Here is a 20,310-nt window from a genome sequence, read left to right as displayed (position 1 = left end):
GACAAAATGCAAGAAAATAGAGTTTGGCAAGAGTGAAAGAAGAATCAGGAGTATGTACAAGATAGGAAATGAAGACATAAAACCAGTCATGAAGAAAAGACCTTGGGGTGACAATTACCAATGACCTATCGCCAGAGAGACATATAAACAAAATAATTGGAGAAGTATTGAACTTATTGAGGAACATAAGAGTGGCGTCAGATATCTAGATGAAGAAATGATGAAGAAAATAATTACTGCAATGATAAGACCGAGGCTTGAATATGCAACAATACAGTGGGCTCCGAACTTAAAGAAACACATAAGGAAACTAGAGAAAGTACAGAGGGCTGCAACGAAAATGGTGCCTGACTTAAGAGATTTGACTTATGAAGACAGACTGAAAAGAATGCAACTTCCAACCCTGGAAAACAGAAGAGAAAGGGGAGACCTGATAGCAATATACAGAGTGATGATTGGCATGGAAAAATGGATAGGGAAGATCTGTGTATGTGGAATGGAAGAATGTCGAGAGGGCATGGGAAAAACTAAAATGGCCACTTATAGGAGAGATGTGAAAAATATAGCTTCCTCATAGAAGGGTGGAAGCATGGAATAGTTTAGACGTGGAAGTGGTCAACGCAAGGAATATTCATGATTTTAAGAAAAGCTGGACATTAATAGATATGGAGACGGGACAACACGAGCATAGCTCTTTTCCGTATGTTACAATTAGGTAAATACAATTAGGTAAATACACACACACACACACACACACACACACTGTAGCCTGCGTTTGAGCCATCAGCTGGTTTGTTTACATCTGCGCAACATGGCGGCCGTGAACTCGAAAGATGAATCAGACTTCACAGGGTTTCAAGGAATAATGGAGAAGAGCGCTTATGTGAAGAAAATTCTGGAGTTAGAAGGTAAAATTGAAAAACTGTTTGAAAAGTATGGGGGCCTGGAAACGAGTTATGACAATGTAAAGAAAGACTATGCCGATATGAAGAAGGAAAATGAAGCACTGAAAGAGGAAGTTAAGCTAATTAAAGTGAATTGCGAAAATGTGGAGAATCTCTAGGAAAAGTGATGGAGAAGCAGGCTGAATGGAAAAAGTCAGGAAGTGGAAAGAAAGGAGGTAAATTACAAAGTTGCAAGTCTGGAAAAGGAAATCAAAGAGTCTGGGGAGAAAACTTTGGGCCTTGCTGAAATTATAGATCAACAGATCATAGAAGAGAAGATTGCTGAGAAAGTGGTGAAGGTTATTAAGTCAAATGAGACATTGGTGAGGGAAACTGTAGACAAAAAGAGATGTGTGGTGATATTTGGTGTGGAGGAGGATAAGACACCGAGTAAAATGGAGAGAGAGAAAACATAAAAAGGTGATAAATAATATCATTAATGTGGTGCAGGAGGAGGAAAAGACCTAGTACAAGAAATAGAGGACTTCCATAGAATTGGAAAGTTCACAAGAGAAGGTATGAGGCCAATAAGAATCAAACTTAAGTCACAAAAGGATGTAGATGAATTGGTGGAGAAGTCATGGAGGCTAGCCCAGCAGGAAACAACAAGGAAGATTTGGTTGAGAAGAGATCTCGGTGAAAAGGAAAGAGAAATGTTAAATGAGTTGAGAAAGGAGGCTTTGAAAAAAAATGAAGAGAGGACAGAAGAGGAGAAGAAAGAGTTTTTCTGGAGAATCTTGGATATGAGACTGAGGAAGTGGTTCATAACCCAGAAAAGTACAGCAAGAAAGGACTAAAGAAACTTACATATGAGCGAATGTAATGTATTCCAACATAAATGGAGTGATATCGGGATTTTAGAACTCAACGATTACTTGAGGGACAAGAACCCAGATATTGTGGGTCTTACTGAAACAAAACTGAGAGAGGAGAAGACCTGATGATGGTTGGAGAAGGAAATATAATGTTTGGAAAAGAAATAGAGTAGGTAAGATGGGAGGAGGAGTGATGTTGCTGGTTAAAAAGATATAAAGGTGGATCAAGTGAAAAAGGTATGGGAAAGGCAGAAGTGCTAAAGATCAGAGCAGAAACTAATGAAGGAAAAAGAGGCACTACATAGTGGTGTACGTACCACCTAAGACAAATGCATGGTCAGTACAGGAATATGAAGAAATGATAAGTGATACAGGAACATGTCTGGAAGAAATGTTGGGTGGCTGTGAACGAACTATAATGATGGGAGATTTTAATTGTAAAGAGGTGTGTTGGGAGGACTGGTCAATGGAAGGATCAGAGACAACATGGGGAAATACACTATTGACACTGGCAATGGAAAATGTGTTAACTCAGTGGGTCAAAGAAGATACTAGGTTTGGAGGAGAGGAGCATCGTCAAGACTGGACTTGGTCTTTAGTACAGAGCCAATGGTCATTGAGGAGATGAGGGTGGAGTGCCCTTTAGCAAAGAGTGATCATGCAGTTTTGGAGTTCAAGGTGATAGATGAAGAGAAATCTAGAAGAAATGAAGAATATAAAGTGGGAAGATGGAATTATGCCAAGACAGATTTTGGAAACCTAAAGAAATTCTTTCAAGAGACAAATTGGATGAAATTCAAGAGTGCTAAGGAGCAAATGAAAAGTGGAAGGAATTTATAAAATATACAAAGAAGGTGAGAAAAATTTGTACCAATAAGACAACATAGAGAAGTTGGAAAGCAGGACTGGTTTAACGATAGATGTGAAAAGGCTAGAACAAGAAAAGAGGATGCATGGAAGAGGTGGAGAAGGAAAAGACGGATTAAGCAGTGGGAAAGTTACAAAAGAGCAAGAAATGAATATGTGTTGATTAGAAGAGAAGAAAGAAAGAAACAAGAAAAGGATATAATTGATAAATGTAAAGACCAACCAAGGCTTTTTACAGACATGTGAACAACAACATCAAAAATAGAGAAAGTATTGAAAGTTTAGAAGTAAATGGAGTATGCAGTGAAGATCCCAGGAAATGGCAGAGGCTATGAATGGATGCTTTCGGAAGGTATTCACAAAGGAGACTGCTTTTGACAAACCACTGGTAATGGAACAGAAAGGGATTATGAAGGAGTTTCAAGTAACTGTGGAGGAGATCAAGAACATGATGGGGAGTTTAGAAGTGAGAAAAGCTGTGGGACCTGATGGGGTATCAGGATGGATTTTAAGAGAATGCAGGAGCAACTGGCAGAAAAAGTTTGTGAAGTAATTGATGCCTCATTAAGGGAAGGTGTAGTGCCCCAAGACTGGAAAAGAGCTAACATTGTCCCAATCTATAAATCAGGTAACAAGAGAGACCCATTGAACTATAGACCAGTGTCACTTACAAGTGTGGTAGCTAAGATGTGTGAGAGGGTGGTGAAGAATAGATGGACAGACTTCTTGGAGAAAAATGACATACTTTGTGAGTGTCAATTTGGTTTTAGAAAAGGGCGTTCATGCACGACAAACCTGATATGTTACTATTCGAGGGTGATAGATGTAATACAGGAAAGAGATGGTTGGGCTGATGGAATATATCTGGATTTAAAAAGGCCTTTGATAAGGTACCACACCAGAGACTGATCTGGAAACTTGAAATGGTAGGAGGAGTGCATGGCAGTTTACTAAAATGGATGGAAGACTTTTGGTAGGAAGAGAAATGAGAACAATAATTAAGGACAGACCATCAGAATGGGGCTTGGTGGAGAGTGGAGTTCCACAGGGATCAGTGTTGGCACCAGTAATGTTCGCGGTCTACATAAATGACATGGTGGATGGGGTGTCCAGTTATGTGAGCCTATTTGCAGACGATGCAAAATTGTTAAGAAAAGTGAGATGTGACAAAGATTGCGAACTACTCCAGGAAGACTTGGACAGAATATGGAAATGGAGCTGTACATGGCAAATGGAGTTCAACACGACAAAATGCAAGAAAATAGAGTTTGGCAAGAGTGAAAGAAGAATCAGGAGTATGTACAAGATAGGAAATGAAGACATAAAACCAGTCATGAAGAAAAAGACCTTGGGGTGACAATTACCAATGACCTATCGCCAGAGAGACATATAAACAAAATAATTGGAGAAGTATTGAACTTATTGAGGAACATAAGAGTGGCGTTCAGATATTTAGATGAAGAAATGATGAAGAAAATAATTACTGCAATGATAAGACCGAGGCTTGAATATGCAACAATACAGTGGGCTCGAACTTAAAGAAACACATAAGGAAACTAGAGAAAGTACAGAGGGCTGCAACAAAATGGTGCCTGACTTAAGAGATTTGACTTATGAAGACAGACTGAAAAGAATGCAACTTCCAACCCTGGAAAACAGAAGAGAAAGGGGAGACCTGATAGCAATATACAGAGTGATGATTGGCATGGAAAAATGGATAGGGAAGATCTGTGTATGTGGAATGGAAGAATGTCGAGAGGGCATGGGAAAAACTAAAATGGCCACTTATAGGAGAGATGTGAAAAATATAGCTTCCTCATAGAAGGGTGGAAGCATGGAATAGTTTAGACGTGGAAGTGGTCAACGCAAGGAATATTCATGATTTTAAGAAAAGCTGGACATTAATAGATATGGAGACGGGACAACACGAGCATAGCTCTTTTCCGTATGTTACAATTAGGTAAATACAATTAGGTAAATACACACACACACACACACACACACACACACACACACACAATGAAAGAGAATGAAGAACAGGATAAAGAGCTCCAAAATTGAAAGAAAGGATAAAAGAATGGAAGAAACGAAACTAGGCTAAGAACCGAAAATGAAGAATTAAAAGTCCAAATAGCGAACTATAAGAAATTGATGGAAGAAGGACTCGGTAAAGCCAAGAAAGAAAAAGAAAAGATAAAAGATCTAGTTAACAAAGAAGAAGAAAGAGTACAAGACGTGATTAAAAAAGAAGTACAAGCATGGAGAGTCCAAGATAAGAAAGACAAGGAATCATTTCAAGAAGTATTTCAAGAACAGTTAAAAGAAAAAGATGAAAATATGACAAGCAAAATGATAGGAGTCCTCAAGAAAAAAGAAAATTTAGTAAGAGAAATTATGGAAAAAAGAAGAGTGTAATTATTTTTGGACTGAAAGAAAAAATGTTAAATATAGACCAAGAAGGGAAAAAGACGAAATAAAATCAGTAAAAGACCTACTAAAACATCTGAATGACGAGGATAGACAGAACTTAGAAGAGGAAGTAGAAGAAATCCATAGAATGGGACCATATCAAGAAGGAACAGTGAGACCAATTAAGATATTACTAAAATCACAAGCAGCAGCAGAAGAAGTACTATATAGAAAAACGAAACTCAGAGAAACAGAAGGTTGCAAAGATATATATATATATATATATATATATATATATATATATATATATATATAAAGAAAAATAGAAACGAGGAGGAAAGGAAGAGACACAATGAACTGGTGGCAGAAGCAAGAGAAAAAATAATGAAAGGTCAGAGGAGGAGAAGAAGGCATTTTTTGGAGAATTATAGGAGACAGGATAAGGAAATGGTATATAAAAGAGAAAGAAGAGAAAAGAATGGAGCAAGTTTAACTAAAAATGATAAGAACAAGAGATTAAAAATGATGTATACAAACATAGATGGATTTTATCTAGTAAATTAGAATTAAGAGATTACATAAAGAAAGAAGAACCAGATATTGTATGCCTGGTGGAAACAAAGTTAAATGAGGCAATAAAAATAGACATAGATAAAAGGTATAATATATGGAGGAGAGAGAGAGTGGGTAAAGGAGGAGGAGGAGTCATGATGATGTTAAGGAAGGAGATAGTGGTAAATCAAGTGGAGTTTGGGAAGGAAAATCAGAAATACTGTATGTTAAGATGCATATTAACAAAAGGAGTTAACAATCATTGGAACATATGTGCCACCAAAACAAACTCATGGACTAACCAAGAATATAGAGACATGATAGATGACACAATAAGGAGTCTTACAAGAATCATTAAGGAAAGGAGAAAAGTGATATTGATAGGAGATTTCAACTGTAAGGAGGTAGACTGGGAAAATTATGAAAGTGGTATGGGGGAAGATGCCTGGGGAGATAGATTCCTGAACCTAATGATAGATAATTTGATGGTCCAAAGAGTAAAGGAAAACACAAGATTCAGAGGAAACGATGAGCCGGCAAGATTAGACCTAGTTTTTACAAGGGATATACCAATTAACGATGATATAAGATACAAGTGCCCATTGGGAAAGAGTGACCATGTAATATTAGAGATGGATATAGAAGAAGGAAAGGAAGATAGAGATGAATCATACAAAGGAGACCGATTAAATTACAGAAAGGCTGATATTGAGAATCTCAAGAACTATTTTAAAACGTAAACTGGGAGGAGATGGAAAACTCATTAACGGTTCAAGAGAAATATAACTTATTTTTGGAAATATACAAAACTGGGGTCAGGGAATATGTTCCAAATATAGACCTAAAGAAGAAGGAAAGAAAGATTGGTTTAATGCAAGATGTGCTAGGGCAAAGGAGAAACGAGATGGAGCATGGAAAAGGTGGAGAAGAAACAGAAATCCAGAAAATAAGGAAAACTTCAAAACAGCAAGAAATGAATATGCTAAGGTGAGAAAGGAAGAAGAAAAGAACTATGAAAAGGACATTGTCGAAAATGTAAGGAACAACCAAAATTGTTCTACAGATTCATAAATGGAAAAATAAGACAAAAAGAAACAATAGAAAGGTTAAAAGGAGAAACGGAATGGTGGAAGACCCAAAAGTATGGCAGAACTGTTAAATAGTAAATTTCATGAGGTCTTTACTAAGGAATCCAAATTTGAAAGACCACAGGGTAATAGAGAGACTGTCTATATGAAAGAGATTAAAGTAACCAAGCTTGAAATAAAAAGTTGATGACGGAATTGGATGAGGAAAAGGCAATGGGACCGGATGAAGTCTCAGGCAGAATACTGAAAGAATGTAGGGAAGAACTAGCAAGTCCAATATACAACATCATAAAATGCTCAATAGAAAATGGAACAGTGCCAGTGGAGTGGAAAAGAGCTGAGGTGGTTCCCATATATAAGAGCGGAAGGAAGGAAGAACCTTTAAATTACAGGCCGGTATCACTAACTAGTGTAATATGCAAGATGTGTGAAAAGTAATAAAGAAGCAATGGATCGAGTTTCTTGAAGACAACAAAATATTATCAAATAGCCAATTTGGTTTTAGAAAAGGTCGGTCATGTGTGACAAATTTATTGAGTTTCTACTCTAGAATAGTTGATAAAGTACAAGAGAGAGAGGGATGGGTTGACTGTATTTATTTAGATCTAAAAAAGGCTTTTGATAAAGTGCCACATGAAAGATTACTATGGAAGTTAGAGGAGAAGGGTGGCTTAAAAGGAAGCACATTGAGATGGATGAAGAATTACTTAAGGGGAGAGAAATAAGGACGATAGTTAAAGATATGAAGTCCAAGTGGAGAACAGTAGACAGCGGAGTGCCACAGGGTCAGTATTGGCACCAATACTTTTTCTCGTATATATAAATGACATGCCAGAGGGAGTGAACAGCTACATAAATCTGTTTATGGACGATGCGAAACTGTGCAGAGTCATTAAACAAAAAGAGGATTGTGAAATACTACAGGAAGACTTAAACAAGATCTGGAAATGGAGCAAAAATGGGAGATGGAATTCAATGTGGACAAAAGCCATGTCATGGAAATGGGAAAAGTGAAAGACGACCAGTGGGAATCTATAAGATGGGAGATGGAGTAGAACTAGAAAAAGTAAAAAGGAAAAGGACTTGGGAGTGACAATGGAAGAAAATAATCAACCGGTTAGCCATATTGATAGAATTTTCAGAGAGACGATAATTTGCTAAGGAATATTGGAGTAGCATTTCACTATATGGACAAGGAAATGATGAAGAAATTGATAAGTACTAAAATAAGACCTAGATTGGAATATGCAGGAGTTGTGTGGACTCCCATAAAAAGAAACACATAAGAAAATTAGAGAGACTACAAAAATGGCTACAAGAATGGTTCCAGAATTTAAAGGGATGGCATATGAGGAGAGACTAAAGGCAATGGATCTACCAACCTTGGAGCAGAGAAGAGAGAGAGGATCTGATACAAGTTTATAAATTGATTAACGGAATGGATGAAGTGGATAATGAGAAACTGATCCTGAGAGAAGAATATGACTTTAGAAGCACAAGATCGCATAGTAAGAAACTAAGGAAGGGACGATGTCTGAGAGATGTTAAAAATTTAGTTTCCGCAAAGATGTGTTGAGACTTGGAACAGTTTGAGTGAGGAAGTGGTATCAGCAAAGAGTGTACATAGTTTTAAAGAAAAATTGGATAAGTGTAGATATGGAGACGGGACCACACGAGCATAAAGCCCAGGCCCTGTAAAACTACAACTAGGTAAATACAACTAGGTACACACACACACACACACACACACACACACACACACACACACACACACACACACACACACACACACATATTAAAGATCAGTTGAAGGAAGACAAAAAGAAAGGTCCAAGGAACTGGTTAATGTTATGAAGAATAAGGAAACATTGATAAGAGAAATAGCAGAAAAGAAGAAGAGTGTTAATATTTGGGATGAAAGAACAAAATATAACATATAAGCCTAAGAGAATTAAGGAAGAATTAAAAACGGTAAGAGATCTGTTCAAAAATCTAAATGATGATGAAAAAAAAGACCTACAAGAAGAAGTGGAAGAGATCCATAGACTGGGTCCATATAAGGAGGGAGTGAGCAGACCGATTAAAGTAGTACTGAAGTCACAACAATCTGGAGGATATCCTATATAGAACATCAAAGTTAAGAGAGATAGAAGGTTGTAAAGAGGTGTTTGTAAGAAAAAATAGAAATGAGGAAGAGAGAAGATATAAGGAATTGGTGGAAGAGCGAGAAGGAAAAATGATGAACGGTCTGAGGAGGAAAGAGAAAAGTTTTTTTGGAGAGTTATAGGAGAGAGAGTCAGAAAGTGGTATGTGGAAAGAAGGAATGCGGAGGAACCCTAGAGGGAGCAGTGGGTGGACCGTAATGTATACTAATATAGATGGGATACTGTCAAGTAGATTGGAATTGCAAGACTATATGATGGTGGAGAAGCCTGATATAGTGTGTTTGACTGAGACAAAATTACATGAAAAACAAAGGTAAATTTGGATAATAAATATAATATATGGAGAAAGGATAGAGAGAGTAATAAAGGTGGAGGAGGAGTTATGATTATGACAAAGAAATAAATAAATGTGGACAAGGTTTGGTATGGGAAGAACAACGCAGAAGTGATAAGCATAAGGATAAAAAGTGATGGAAAAGAATTAATAATCATGGTGACCTATGTACCTCCTAAAACAAATTCTTGGACATTAAGGGAATACGACAATATGATCAAGGATACTTTACAGAGTTTGGAAAGTGTATTATCTGGAAAAGAAAGGTGATACTAGTAGGAGATTTTAATTGTAAGGAGGTGGATTGGGAAAATCTAGTAAGTGGTGTTGGAGAGGAAGCATGGGGAGAGAGATTTCTTAATCTAATGATGGAAAATATGATGGAACAGAGGGTGAAGGAAAATACTAGATATAGAGGAGATGATGAACCGGCTAGACTGGATTTGGTGTTAACAAGAGAAGTGTACCTATGTGGAGATATACAATACAAATGTCCTTTGGGAAAGAGTGATCATGTGGTTATGGAAATGCAGATAGCAACAACACAGCGAAGGAAAGACGAGACAGTGGTAGATTAAATTATAGAAAGATGGACACAGAAAGTTTGAAAAATTATTTCAGAAAATTAGATTGGGAGATGTTACAAATCAGAGAAGTGCAAAAAAAATATGAGATTTTTATGAAATATTATAAAGAAGGAGTTATGAAATTTGTACCAAAGTATAAATCGAGAGAGGAAGGAAGAAAGGATTGGTTTAATGCAACTTGTGTTAAGGCTAAAGAAAAGAGAGATGTGGCTTGGAAAAGATGGAAAAGAGCAGGAATATACTAAATAAGGAGAATTATAGAGTGGCGAGAAATGAGTATGTGAGGGTAAGGAGGAGGAAGAAAGAAAATTTGAAAAGATATTGTAGACAAGAGTAAGGAACATCCAAAATTGTTTTACAGGTTCATAAATGGTAAACTTAAAAGAGAGAGTCCATTGAAAGATTAAAAGGAGAGCAAGGGATAGTAGATGACCCTAAGAATATAGCGGAATTGCTAAATAATAGGTTTCAGCAAGTATTTACTAAAGAAACAATGTTTGTAAAGCCTCAGAATGTACAAGGAAATGTGCACATGGATGACATTAAGATACCTAAAAGGAGTTATATAAAATGTTGGAGGAACTTAAAGATGATAAAGCGATGGGACCAGATGAAGTTTCAGGAAAATTATTGAAGGAGTGTAGAGAAGAATTGATTGATCCATTATATGATATTATAAGGTGCTCATTAGAAACAGGGAAGTACCAGTAGAGTGGAAAAGAGCTGAAGTGGTGCCCATTTATAAGGGAGGCAGTAAGGAAGAGCCTCTTAACTATAGACCTGTGTCTCTAACAAGTGTGGTCGGTAAGATTTGTGAGAGGGTGATAAAGAAATATTGGATACGGTTCCTGGAGGATCATAAGTTATTATCGGATCATCAATTTGGCTTTAGGAAAGGGAGGTCATGTGTAACAAATCTACTGAGCTTTTATTCAAGAGTGGTTGACAAAATACGAGAGAGAGAGAGGGATGGATGGACTGTGTATATTTGGATTTAAAGAAAGCTTTTGACAAGGTACCTCACATGAGACTGCTATGGAAATTAGAGATTTATGGAGGACTGAAAGGAAAAGTGTTAAAGTGGATGGAAAACTACTTGAGATGGAGGGAGATGAGAACGGTAATAAGGGATGCAAAGTCGGACTGGTTGGTGGTGGAGAGTGGAGTCCCACAAGGTTCAGTGCTGGCACCAATACTTTTCCTTGTATATATTAATGACATGCCAGAGGGAGTAAACAGTTATATTAATTTGTTTGCGGATGATGCGAAGTTGTGTAGGTGTGTGAAGAGTGAAGAAGATTGTGAAATTTTACAGGCAGATCTGGATAAGATTTGGGAGTGGAGCAAGAGGTGGCAAATGGAATTTAATCTGAGCAAAAGTCATGTGATGGAGATGGGGAAGAGTGGAAGACGGCCAAGAGGGTCATATAAGATGGGTGAAGAAGTAGTGTTGAAAAAGGTGGAAAAGGAAAAGGATTTGGGAGTGATAATACAAGACCATGGGCAGTTTGAGGCTCATATTGATAAGATGTTTGGAGAAACGTATAATTTGATAAAAATATTGGATTAGCCTTCCATTATATGGATAAAGATATGATGAAGAAATTAATTAGTATGGTAATTAGACCAAGATTGGAATATGCTGGAGTGGTTTGGTCCCCTTATAAAAGGAAGCATATAAGGAAGTTGGAGAGATTGCAGAGAATGGGAACAAAAATGGTTCCGGAATTGGCAGAAATGACCTATGAGGAGAGATTAAAAGAAATGAATTTGCTTACCTTGGAACAAAGAAGAGAAAGAGGAGATTTAATACAGGTTTATAAACTGTTGAACGGACTGGATGAAGTGGATAATGAGCAAATGATGTTGAGAGAGGAAAACTTAAATAAAGCTACGAGATCGCATAGTAAAAAGATAGCCAAGGGAATATGCTTGAAGGATGTGAAGAAATATAGTTTCCCACAAAGATGTGTGGAGATGTGGAATGGTTTGAGTGAGGAGGTGGTGTCAGCGAGGAGTGTGCATAGTTTTAAAGGAAAGTTGGATGTGTGTAGATATGGAGACGGGGCCACATGAGTATGATACCCAGGCCCTGTAAAATTACAACTAGGTGAATACACACTACAGTGTAAAGTTAAATCTATTTTAATATTAATAATTGTGATGTGACATTTCATATCCATAAGTAATGTTTGTATGTGACTTAGAATCTGTCACAAGAAGTGTCCCTGTGGCAGCAGCTGTCAGGACACTGAGGCAAAGCTGGGCTCTGGTTCTGAATGAAAGATCAATGTTTATAAACACTTAGCAATTGGCTAATATCCTGATTTCACGTATATAATTATATTTACATATATTGTGATACCTTTATCTATTTCATTAAACATTTTCATATTTTTCTTCTTTAGTTTAAGATTTCACACACACTGCAGGGTGTGAATGAGAAGTGGTATACAAGAAGGAAGTAGGAAGAGGAGGAGGAAAGCTAGATAAACCGGACAAGAGTAAAAGACTGAAAATTATGTACATGAATATAGATGGAGTGTTATCGAGCAGACTGGAAATGGGGAACTATCTTAAGGAAAAGAAGCCCATGATTGTGTCTGGCTGAAACAAAATTGTGCGAGACAATCAAAATAGATCTAGATAATAACTACAATGTATGGATGAAAGACAGAGTGGGCAAAGGAGGAGGTGGAGTCATGATAATGGCAAGGAAAGAACTGATGGTTAACCAAGTGGTGTATGGGAATGATAAGGCAGAAGTGATGAGCATTAAGGTGGAAAATGGAAATAAAGAGATATTGATCACAGTAGCTTATGTGCCTCCAAAGACTAGTATATGGTCCAGACAGGACTATGAGGAGTATTATCAATACCTTGGTGAGTCTGTGTAAAGTACTCAAAGGAAGAAAAAGAGTGATTTTAGTGGGTAATTTCAACTGTAAGGAAGTGGACTGGGAAAACTATGTAAGTGGCAGTGGGGAAGCAGCATGGGGGGAAAGGTTTTAGAAGCTAATGATGAAACAGATAGTTAATGAAAACACTAGATACAGAGGACATGATGAGCCAGCAAGACTGAATCTGGTTTTGACAAGAGAAATCCAAATAAAGGCTGATTTAAGATATGAGTGCCTACTAAGAAAAAGTTATCATGTGGTCATAGAAATGGAGGTAGAGGTTAACAGTGGCAAATTGATGAATCATATAAAAAAGAGGTGGTTAAATTACAGGAAGGCGGACGTACAGAAGCTTAAGGAGTACTTTGAAAAGTTAAACTGCGAGAACTTGTTAAGGGCAGAAGGAGTGCAAGATAAATATATTTTCATAGAAGTGTACAAAATAGGCATGACCAGATTTGTCCCCCAAATATAAGCCTAGAGAGAAAGGAAAAAGGGACTGGTAAAATGTGCCAGAGCAAAGAAAAAAAGAAGGACGAAGCATGGAAAAAATGGTAGAAAAATAGAAATCCGAGAAACAAGGAAAATTTCAAATTAGCAAGGAACGACTACATGAAAGTTAGGAAGGAGGAAAAGAGAGAATATAAAAAGGACATTTTTGAAAATGCAAGGAGCAGCCAAAACTTTTATAAATTCATAAATGGAAAAATTAAATCAAAGAAAGCTATTGAAAGACTTAGAGAACATGGGATAATTGATGATCCGAAAAGCATGGCGGAATTATTAAACAGCAGATTTCAGCAAGTGTTTACTCGAGAGTCCAAATTTGAGGAGCCGGATGATCATGAGGAAGGTGTTCACCTGGGCGAGATGAGAGTAGAAAGGTCGGAAATATATTAATTGATGGAGGAACTAGAGGAGGAAAAGGCGATGGGACCGGATGAAATTTTAGGTAGCATACAGAGAGCATGCAAGGAAGAATTAGTGGGCCCTATACACAATATCATAAAATGCTCAATAGAAAGTGGCACTGTACCGGTGGAATGGAAAAGGGCCGAAGTGGTTCCCATATATAAGTGGTGGGAAAGAGGAACCCTTAAACTACAAATTGGTGTCACTAACCAATGTGGTGTGCAAGATGTGTGAAAGAGTGGTAAAGAAACAATGGATTGAGTTTTTAGAGAGTGAAGTGTAGGAAGCACCGTTACCACCAATATGTATTAGTTGCTTGTTGTAGGTTGAAGGAGTGAAACAACCTTCACAGAACACTTGCATTTATTAGCTCAAAGGTACAAAGGCCTAGTACTGGGTAAGAATTGAATGTGGCTGTAAATACTGAGACAGACTGGAGAGCATGGCAGCGTCCCAAGACTAAAGGGGCGTGAGCGGGAACATATCTATCCCACCATTTCATATTAAGTGATTTGTGTTACATATGAAGTACATTACATATACAAATCAGAGAACATAGAAACATATATAATGATATATTATTTCATGAAAAGTCACTACATGATGTAGCTGTGCAACTTGATATAATGATCATTTAGAGAGAGAGAGAGAGAGAGAGAGAGAGAGAGAGAGAGAGAGAGAGAGAGAGAGAGAGAGAGAGAGAGAGAGAGCAGGAGAACCATTCTATCATTGGCCATTCTCAAGGTCACTCACTGGTTGGCACTCAGCCACAATTCATCTCAAATATGTGTTTGATTGTTTATCAAAAAATTATTCCACGTTTTAAGATCCAGGATTGTAAATGTTAGTTGTAATGGCTGGTTAATCTGATAGGAGGTGTTCTGTCTTCATCTCCCTCTCTCACCCTATCAGAGACAACCTAGAGCATAGTTTCTATTTTCATTTGCTGCCTTTTAGGATTCATTATATGTACATAGTTTCATTATGATGAGTGAATGTGCTTGGATTGTGTTTCATGAACAATATTATGTATGATATTTTCTTTATACTAGTCTTATGTATGTGTGTATGTGGAGAGAGAGAGAGAGAGAGAGAGAGAGAGAGAGAGAGAGAGAGAGAGAGAGAGAGAGCAAGCATAGTAACCAGGTGATATTGTTCAAGCATGAGTATCACAGCATGTGCCAGTTACATATGTAATTATTGTATGAATTTTACCAGCATAAGGAGATGGATAACTCCTAAAGCACTCTGTCAGTTAATAGTTAAAGGGTTGAATAGCCATTATATCAACTACATCCTTTCTGTTATACAAAGTGCAAAATCTTACAGCACTTGATGACAGTAAATTTAATATTCCTATTTGTTTGCAGGTTCGACAGAAAATGATATGTGTTGCAGACCCGAATCTGGAAAATGATATGAAACTTCAACCTCTCAATAAGTATCGAGGTACTTTCGCTGAAGGATCGCTTGAGGACCAAGTTGATTCTACAAGATCAAATGTGCTAGGTAAAGATTTTAATATTTTTTTAATTGAGAAGTCTTAAATTTTTAAATTACAAAAATTGAATTGCTTTATTCTTGTGTTTATTTTATTTTATTTAGGTAATATTTTTTATCACTTTATACAGTAAATGTATTTAGATATGACATTTCATGATTTTCATGGGTTTTAGGGACCACATATGAGGGTCTTGGAGTCATTACTATTTTTTGTTTTCACTTTATATCTCTTTATGAATGGATTTTCAGGAACCAGTTATGATTGTCAATCGAGGAATATCTGTGCTGTACCTGGAACTGTAATTATTCAATGTCAGATCAGAAGCCTTAGTTTTTTTTAGCCTTTGAACTTAGTGGGGACATAACATAACATAAATAATAGGATAATAAATTTGGATTCCCTTGGGGGTGTTTGAACCATCACTTTATCTACTACTTTAAAGTTTATAGGAGCTGCACACATGTGCTGTTCTTACATCATTTCACTTCTTGAGACTAGTAATCTTTCCCTAACCTATTTATATGTGTCAATGAAAGCTTGCAAATGGTGGGAAGTGTACCTAGTCATCTGTGTTATAGACAGGTTTAGAGAAGCTCACCAAGGAATTATGTGCCAATCTCTTATCAACTCCATAGAGAATATAATGTGGGGTTTTCGCATTTGACTCACACACCGAATAATTTATGCAAGCCTCTACGTATGGGACCCAATCATCCCAATTCTTGTGTAAGCTAGTGATAGCATGTCACAAAGCTTAAAAAATCATTCACTTTGCCTTCTTTGCAAGGCCAGTCAAACTCAGATCATTGGATTCCAGAGCATAAATTAATTTCCCCCAGGTCTCATGCTAATGCTATTCCACAAGTTCCTGAAGAGGAAAATTTTGTGCTTGGGGTGCTTGGGAGACAACACTTAGTGGAATACTCCATGATAGGGCATTGGCCATCACATTTGCATGGCCCAGAAAATACTTGAACTGAGAAGAGAATAGAACTCTTGTAAGATAAGATACTGGCATGCAAGCCTGCCACTGAGATTGCTTCCCTTGAAAATATTTGGGATGGTGACTTGAAATTAATGAGAGCTCAGCCACCACCACTTATAGTCCACACATCCAAGCAGGATCAGATAAATGAGGATAATAATGAATTGAAAAGGAAATTTAGTAAATATAAGAGCATTGTTGAAGTAAATAGTGAGATGAAACAGACCTTGGAAAAACTGAAAAGTGAAAATGGTGAACTTAAGGCCAAATGTACCAGCTATAAGGTAATCTTGTAGGAAATTAATGATAAAGTGGAAATTAGTATTGAAGGAGTCAAAGAGATGGGAAAAAGACAAGATGGATGGAAAAAATCAGAGAAGTTGTGCAGGAAAATTTTAGAGACATTGTAAATGAACAGCTGGAGGAGAGGGCACATAAATAATTTATTAAAGTAATTAAGGAAAATGAAAATCTAGTTAGAGACACTCATATGTTCTGATTTTTGGGATGAAAGGAGGTAACTTGCCACATTAATATGAAAGACAAAGAGTAGTGAGAGCCAGTATTACAAAGATACTAGTGGAAGTTAAGAGTGATGACAGCAACCTGGAAAATGAAGTTGAGGAATCTTAGAGGGTGGTAAAGTATGATCAAGGGAAGTCACGGCCATTAAGAATAAAGTTTTAGTCACAAATAGATACTGAAGAAGCATTAGCATGGGTGAGTAAACAGGCAAGAAAGGAGGAGTACAAAAACACATGAATCAAGAAAGACCTTAACGAAGAGGAAAGAGCGAAAGTAAATTAATTGTGGACTGAGGCTAAAGATAAAAAATGGGGAAAGTGCAGAGGCAGAGAAAGAAATGTTCTACTGGAAGGTGATGGATATGAAAAATAAGGAAACAGTATATGAAAACCAGAACAGAGGGAGATAAAAACTAAAAGTGATGTATAGTAATGTAAATGGGTTGATCACGGCATATACAGAGTTGAATGAGTATCTCAAAAGCAATGGGCCTGATGTTGTGGGGGCTGACAGAGATAAAGTTAAGATAAATCTATTGAGTGTTTAAATATTTAGGATGGGAAGTATGACTTATTGAAGAAGTTAAGAATTAACTTCTTCAATAATCCTATTCAAGAAAACTCTACTAGAAGATGAAGCTATTTATGGGAAAAATGACATGGAGTTGATTAATGTGGGCATTTGTTGTGAAGGAAATGCCACAAAAAAATTGCCGTAATCCGTGTGTCCCCCAAAGACAAGGTTATGGAACAATGAGGAACACAGAATAATGCAAAACATATTATTAGCTAACATGGAAAGACTTTTAAGCAATTATGAGAACCTAACCATCAGGGATGACTTCAATTGTAAAGAAGCAAATTGGGAGGAGTGGACAACCGAAGGAAGTGACAAATTGTGGAGGGCTGAAATGTTGAAGCTAGCCATGGAAAACACAATGGATTGGAACTGAAATAAGATATAGAAGAGGTGAACAACCATCAAGACTGGACCTGGTCTATATGAAAGACCCTGAAAACAAAGAAAGTGTCATTTATGATAGCCCTCTAGGAAAGAGTGATCATGTGAGGATCAAACTCTTCATGATTGAATACCTAGGTATACTAGGGAAGATGATCACAAGATTGGAAGACCAAACTATAAAAGAAGAGATTATAAAGCTGAGATAATATTTTACACACATGGATTGGAGTGCCTTTGATGAGGCAACCTTGGTTGACAAAAAATGGGACTTGTTCCTTAAAATTTATAATGATGGAGTGAGACAACATGTGCCAAGAATGAACAGGAGAGAAATTACGAGAAGCGATTGGTTTGATAGGAGGTGTATGGAGGCAAAACGTAAGAGGGATCGAGTGGGAAATAAATGTAGAAGGAAAGGAAGACCTGACCTGTGGAAGATTATAAAGATAACACAAATGATTATGTTCGATTATGCAGAGAAGTAAAAAGAAATCTCAGCTTGGCGAAATTCACTTTTGGCGGTAGGGTGGCCACGGAGTGGCCATTGAGTGCACGCTTGGCGATTTGAATTCAAACTTGATGGTCCCCTGGTGGCTGCATAGTGTACCTGGTAACATCAAAGCTCTCTCTAAACCTATCAGAATGCAGTGTGAGAGTCCCCATCAGCTATTTTGTTTGTGCTACCCTCTGTTCTGCTAGCGTGGGAAAGAATTCTGGCGATTTACCGCCAACATGATCTCTATCAGTGTAACAGGTGGTACTGGTGGGGGTATGGACAAAGATGGTGGTGGCAAGGACGAAAGTGGGTGAGGGAATGGGGTGGAAAAACGGGACTTACAGCCTCTATATCATGTCTTATTAGCTTTGTTTATTGTTTATTGGTCTGTTTTGTACATGTATTCTAATATGTGAAGTGTTGGGGCTTACTGTAGTAGAGAAATGTAAGGACCAAAATTGATAAAGTACATGAGACTTAGCATAGGTTAGCTGAAATGTGCTTCTAATTTTACGAAGCAAATCACATCTGCAGAAAGGAGCTTTCACATGAGATACGCCACGTCACCCCACGCCTCAAGACTTTAAAATATATGACCAGCCACATGAAAAAAAATTCTTTGTTAAATACAATGTATATCTTTTTTTTCCCAAGAGTGGGAGAGAAGGGCATGTTGAAAGCTCCCTTCAGCAGACGTAATTTGCTTCGTAAAATTAGAAGCACATCTCAATCAACCTATGGTAAGTCTCGTGTACCTTATCAATTTTACTTCAGTAAATCACTTTTCTGCTGAAGTATGCGTTCTCATAAGGTTTTAAAGCCATGTGGCTGTCATATCTCAGATTTGTCTGTGTTTGTGTTTAGTGGTTTATCATATTCATTAATCCCTATTTTTGCTGGTTAAATAAAACTTGCAAGTGCATGAATAATATTTATTATGCCAAATTGTAAACTGTTGTGATCAGAATCATGATGTGGTACCTTTTGTATTGCCTATTCTAATACCACTTCCTGGAATTGATCATTGTTTTGGGTTATGATTTTGTCATAGTGTTTGGCAAAAGTGGACTCCCGTGACCTTCTGGCCTTTGCCATGATGTGGGTTATCGGAACAGCCATAGCCTTGGCTTTCAATGCTGCAGCTGGGTGGACTTTGCCAGCTGTATATTTTGTAGTGTCCACTCCAGACATATTAAGAACCTTCTTGATCCACCTTGCAATTGTGTCTTTGGATACATTTTTGTGTGGATTTATAAAACTGATACCGTATTTTACGGCTTGCAAGACGCTACATTTTGGAAGATGCACCCTAATATTTGAAAGAAATTTCTAAGAAAAAAAAAAGTCATTTTCATACAAGAACATATTCACCATATACCTGACCACTGAACACAAAAACATAAGAAGCAAGGAGTCTGCAAGACACTATTGTTTCAGCACTCATTACAAATTTGTTGGAGCACTCACCACAAATTTACAACTATGTAAATAAAAACACAATAGGTAAATACATATACACAGTGAAACAGTCCATCTCATCTTCTTGTTTTAGTGGCGGACGACGGCACTTATTGGACGTATTGTTTACATTACATAATCACTTATCCAATTGCCGAAGCAGAACGCGTCAGTGCTGCAGTTCGTATTTATTTTATGTATTTTGCAATCATGCTTCACAGACTTTATCAATGTGAATATAATTCACAAGTGGAGTTTTGACTCTTGCTTGAACAAGTAAGGCATTTGGATATTCTATTAATAAATGTATAAAGGCACCTGGCATGTGTGTGCCTTCGTGTGTATGTATGTGTGTGTTGCTTTGAGACGAGGGAACAGCCTGTTTTCTCCACACGCTGAGTAGGCTGCAGGAAGAATTATGGTATTGGAAATACTTGTAACAGCTAAGTACTGAGTTTACATCATATAAAAGGCTGAATTAAATAGTACTTAAGCTAACATCCTAATGTAATGACTCAACATACAAATCCGGGTCATTATCGGGCAAGTGTCCAAGCTCACTTGAGGCTGGGTGTTGCCTTACAATACAACATTTGTCTTGGAAGACGCACTATAGTAAAACTAAATTGTACTGACCCGTAGGCCTATAAGCCGTGTGACGCTGCCATATCTCTCATTACTTCAAGGAAAATGGAATAACTGTTCTTTTTTTTCAAATTAATGCATGATCGTTAAAAAAACTGGCGTGTGAGACAAGGCATGAAGATGCCATAGGTATATTAAATACTGGTTATAAAAGTGAAAAT

At 37.2% G+C, this 20,310-nt stretch overlaps 1 protein-coding gene across 1 annotated transcript in view; it reads left to right on the top strand.

Moving 5' to 3' along the window:
• LOC123517268 overlaps nucleotides 1-20,310 on the top strand; it is a 230,171-nt gene that overhangs the window by 110,365 nt on the left and 99,496 nt on the right. The window contains exon 7 of the mRNA XM_045277241.1: nucleotides 14,944-15,082. Coding sequence (XP_045133176.1) covers nucleotides 14,944-15,082 — 139 coding nt within the window. The remainder of the gene's footprint in view (nucleotides 1-14,943; nucleotides 15,083-20,310) is intronic.

This window comes from Portunus trituberculatus, chromosome 6, assembly GCF_017591435.1.
Source record: "Portunus trituberculatus isolate SZX2019 chromosome 6, ASM1759143v1, whole genome shotgun sequence".
Classification (NCBI taxonomy): Eukaryota; Metazoa; Arthropoda; class Malacostraca; order Decapoda; family Portunidae; genus Portunus; species Portunus trituberculatus.
Note: the sequence above shows the minus strand (reverse complement) of the source record. Positions and strands in the feature narration are given on the sequence as shown.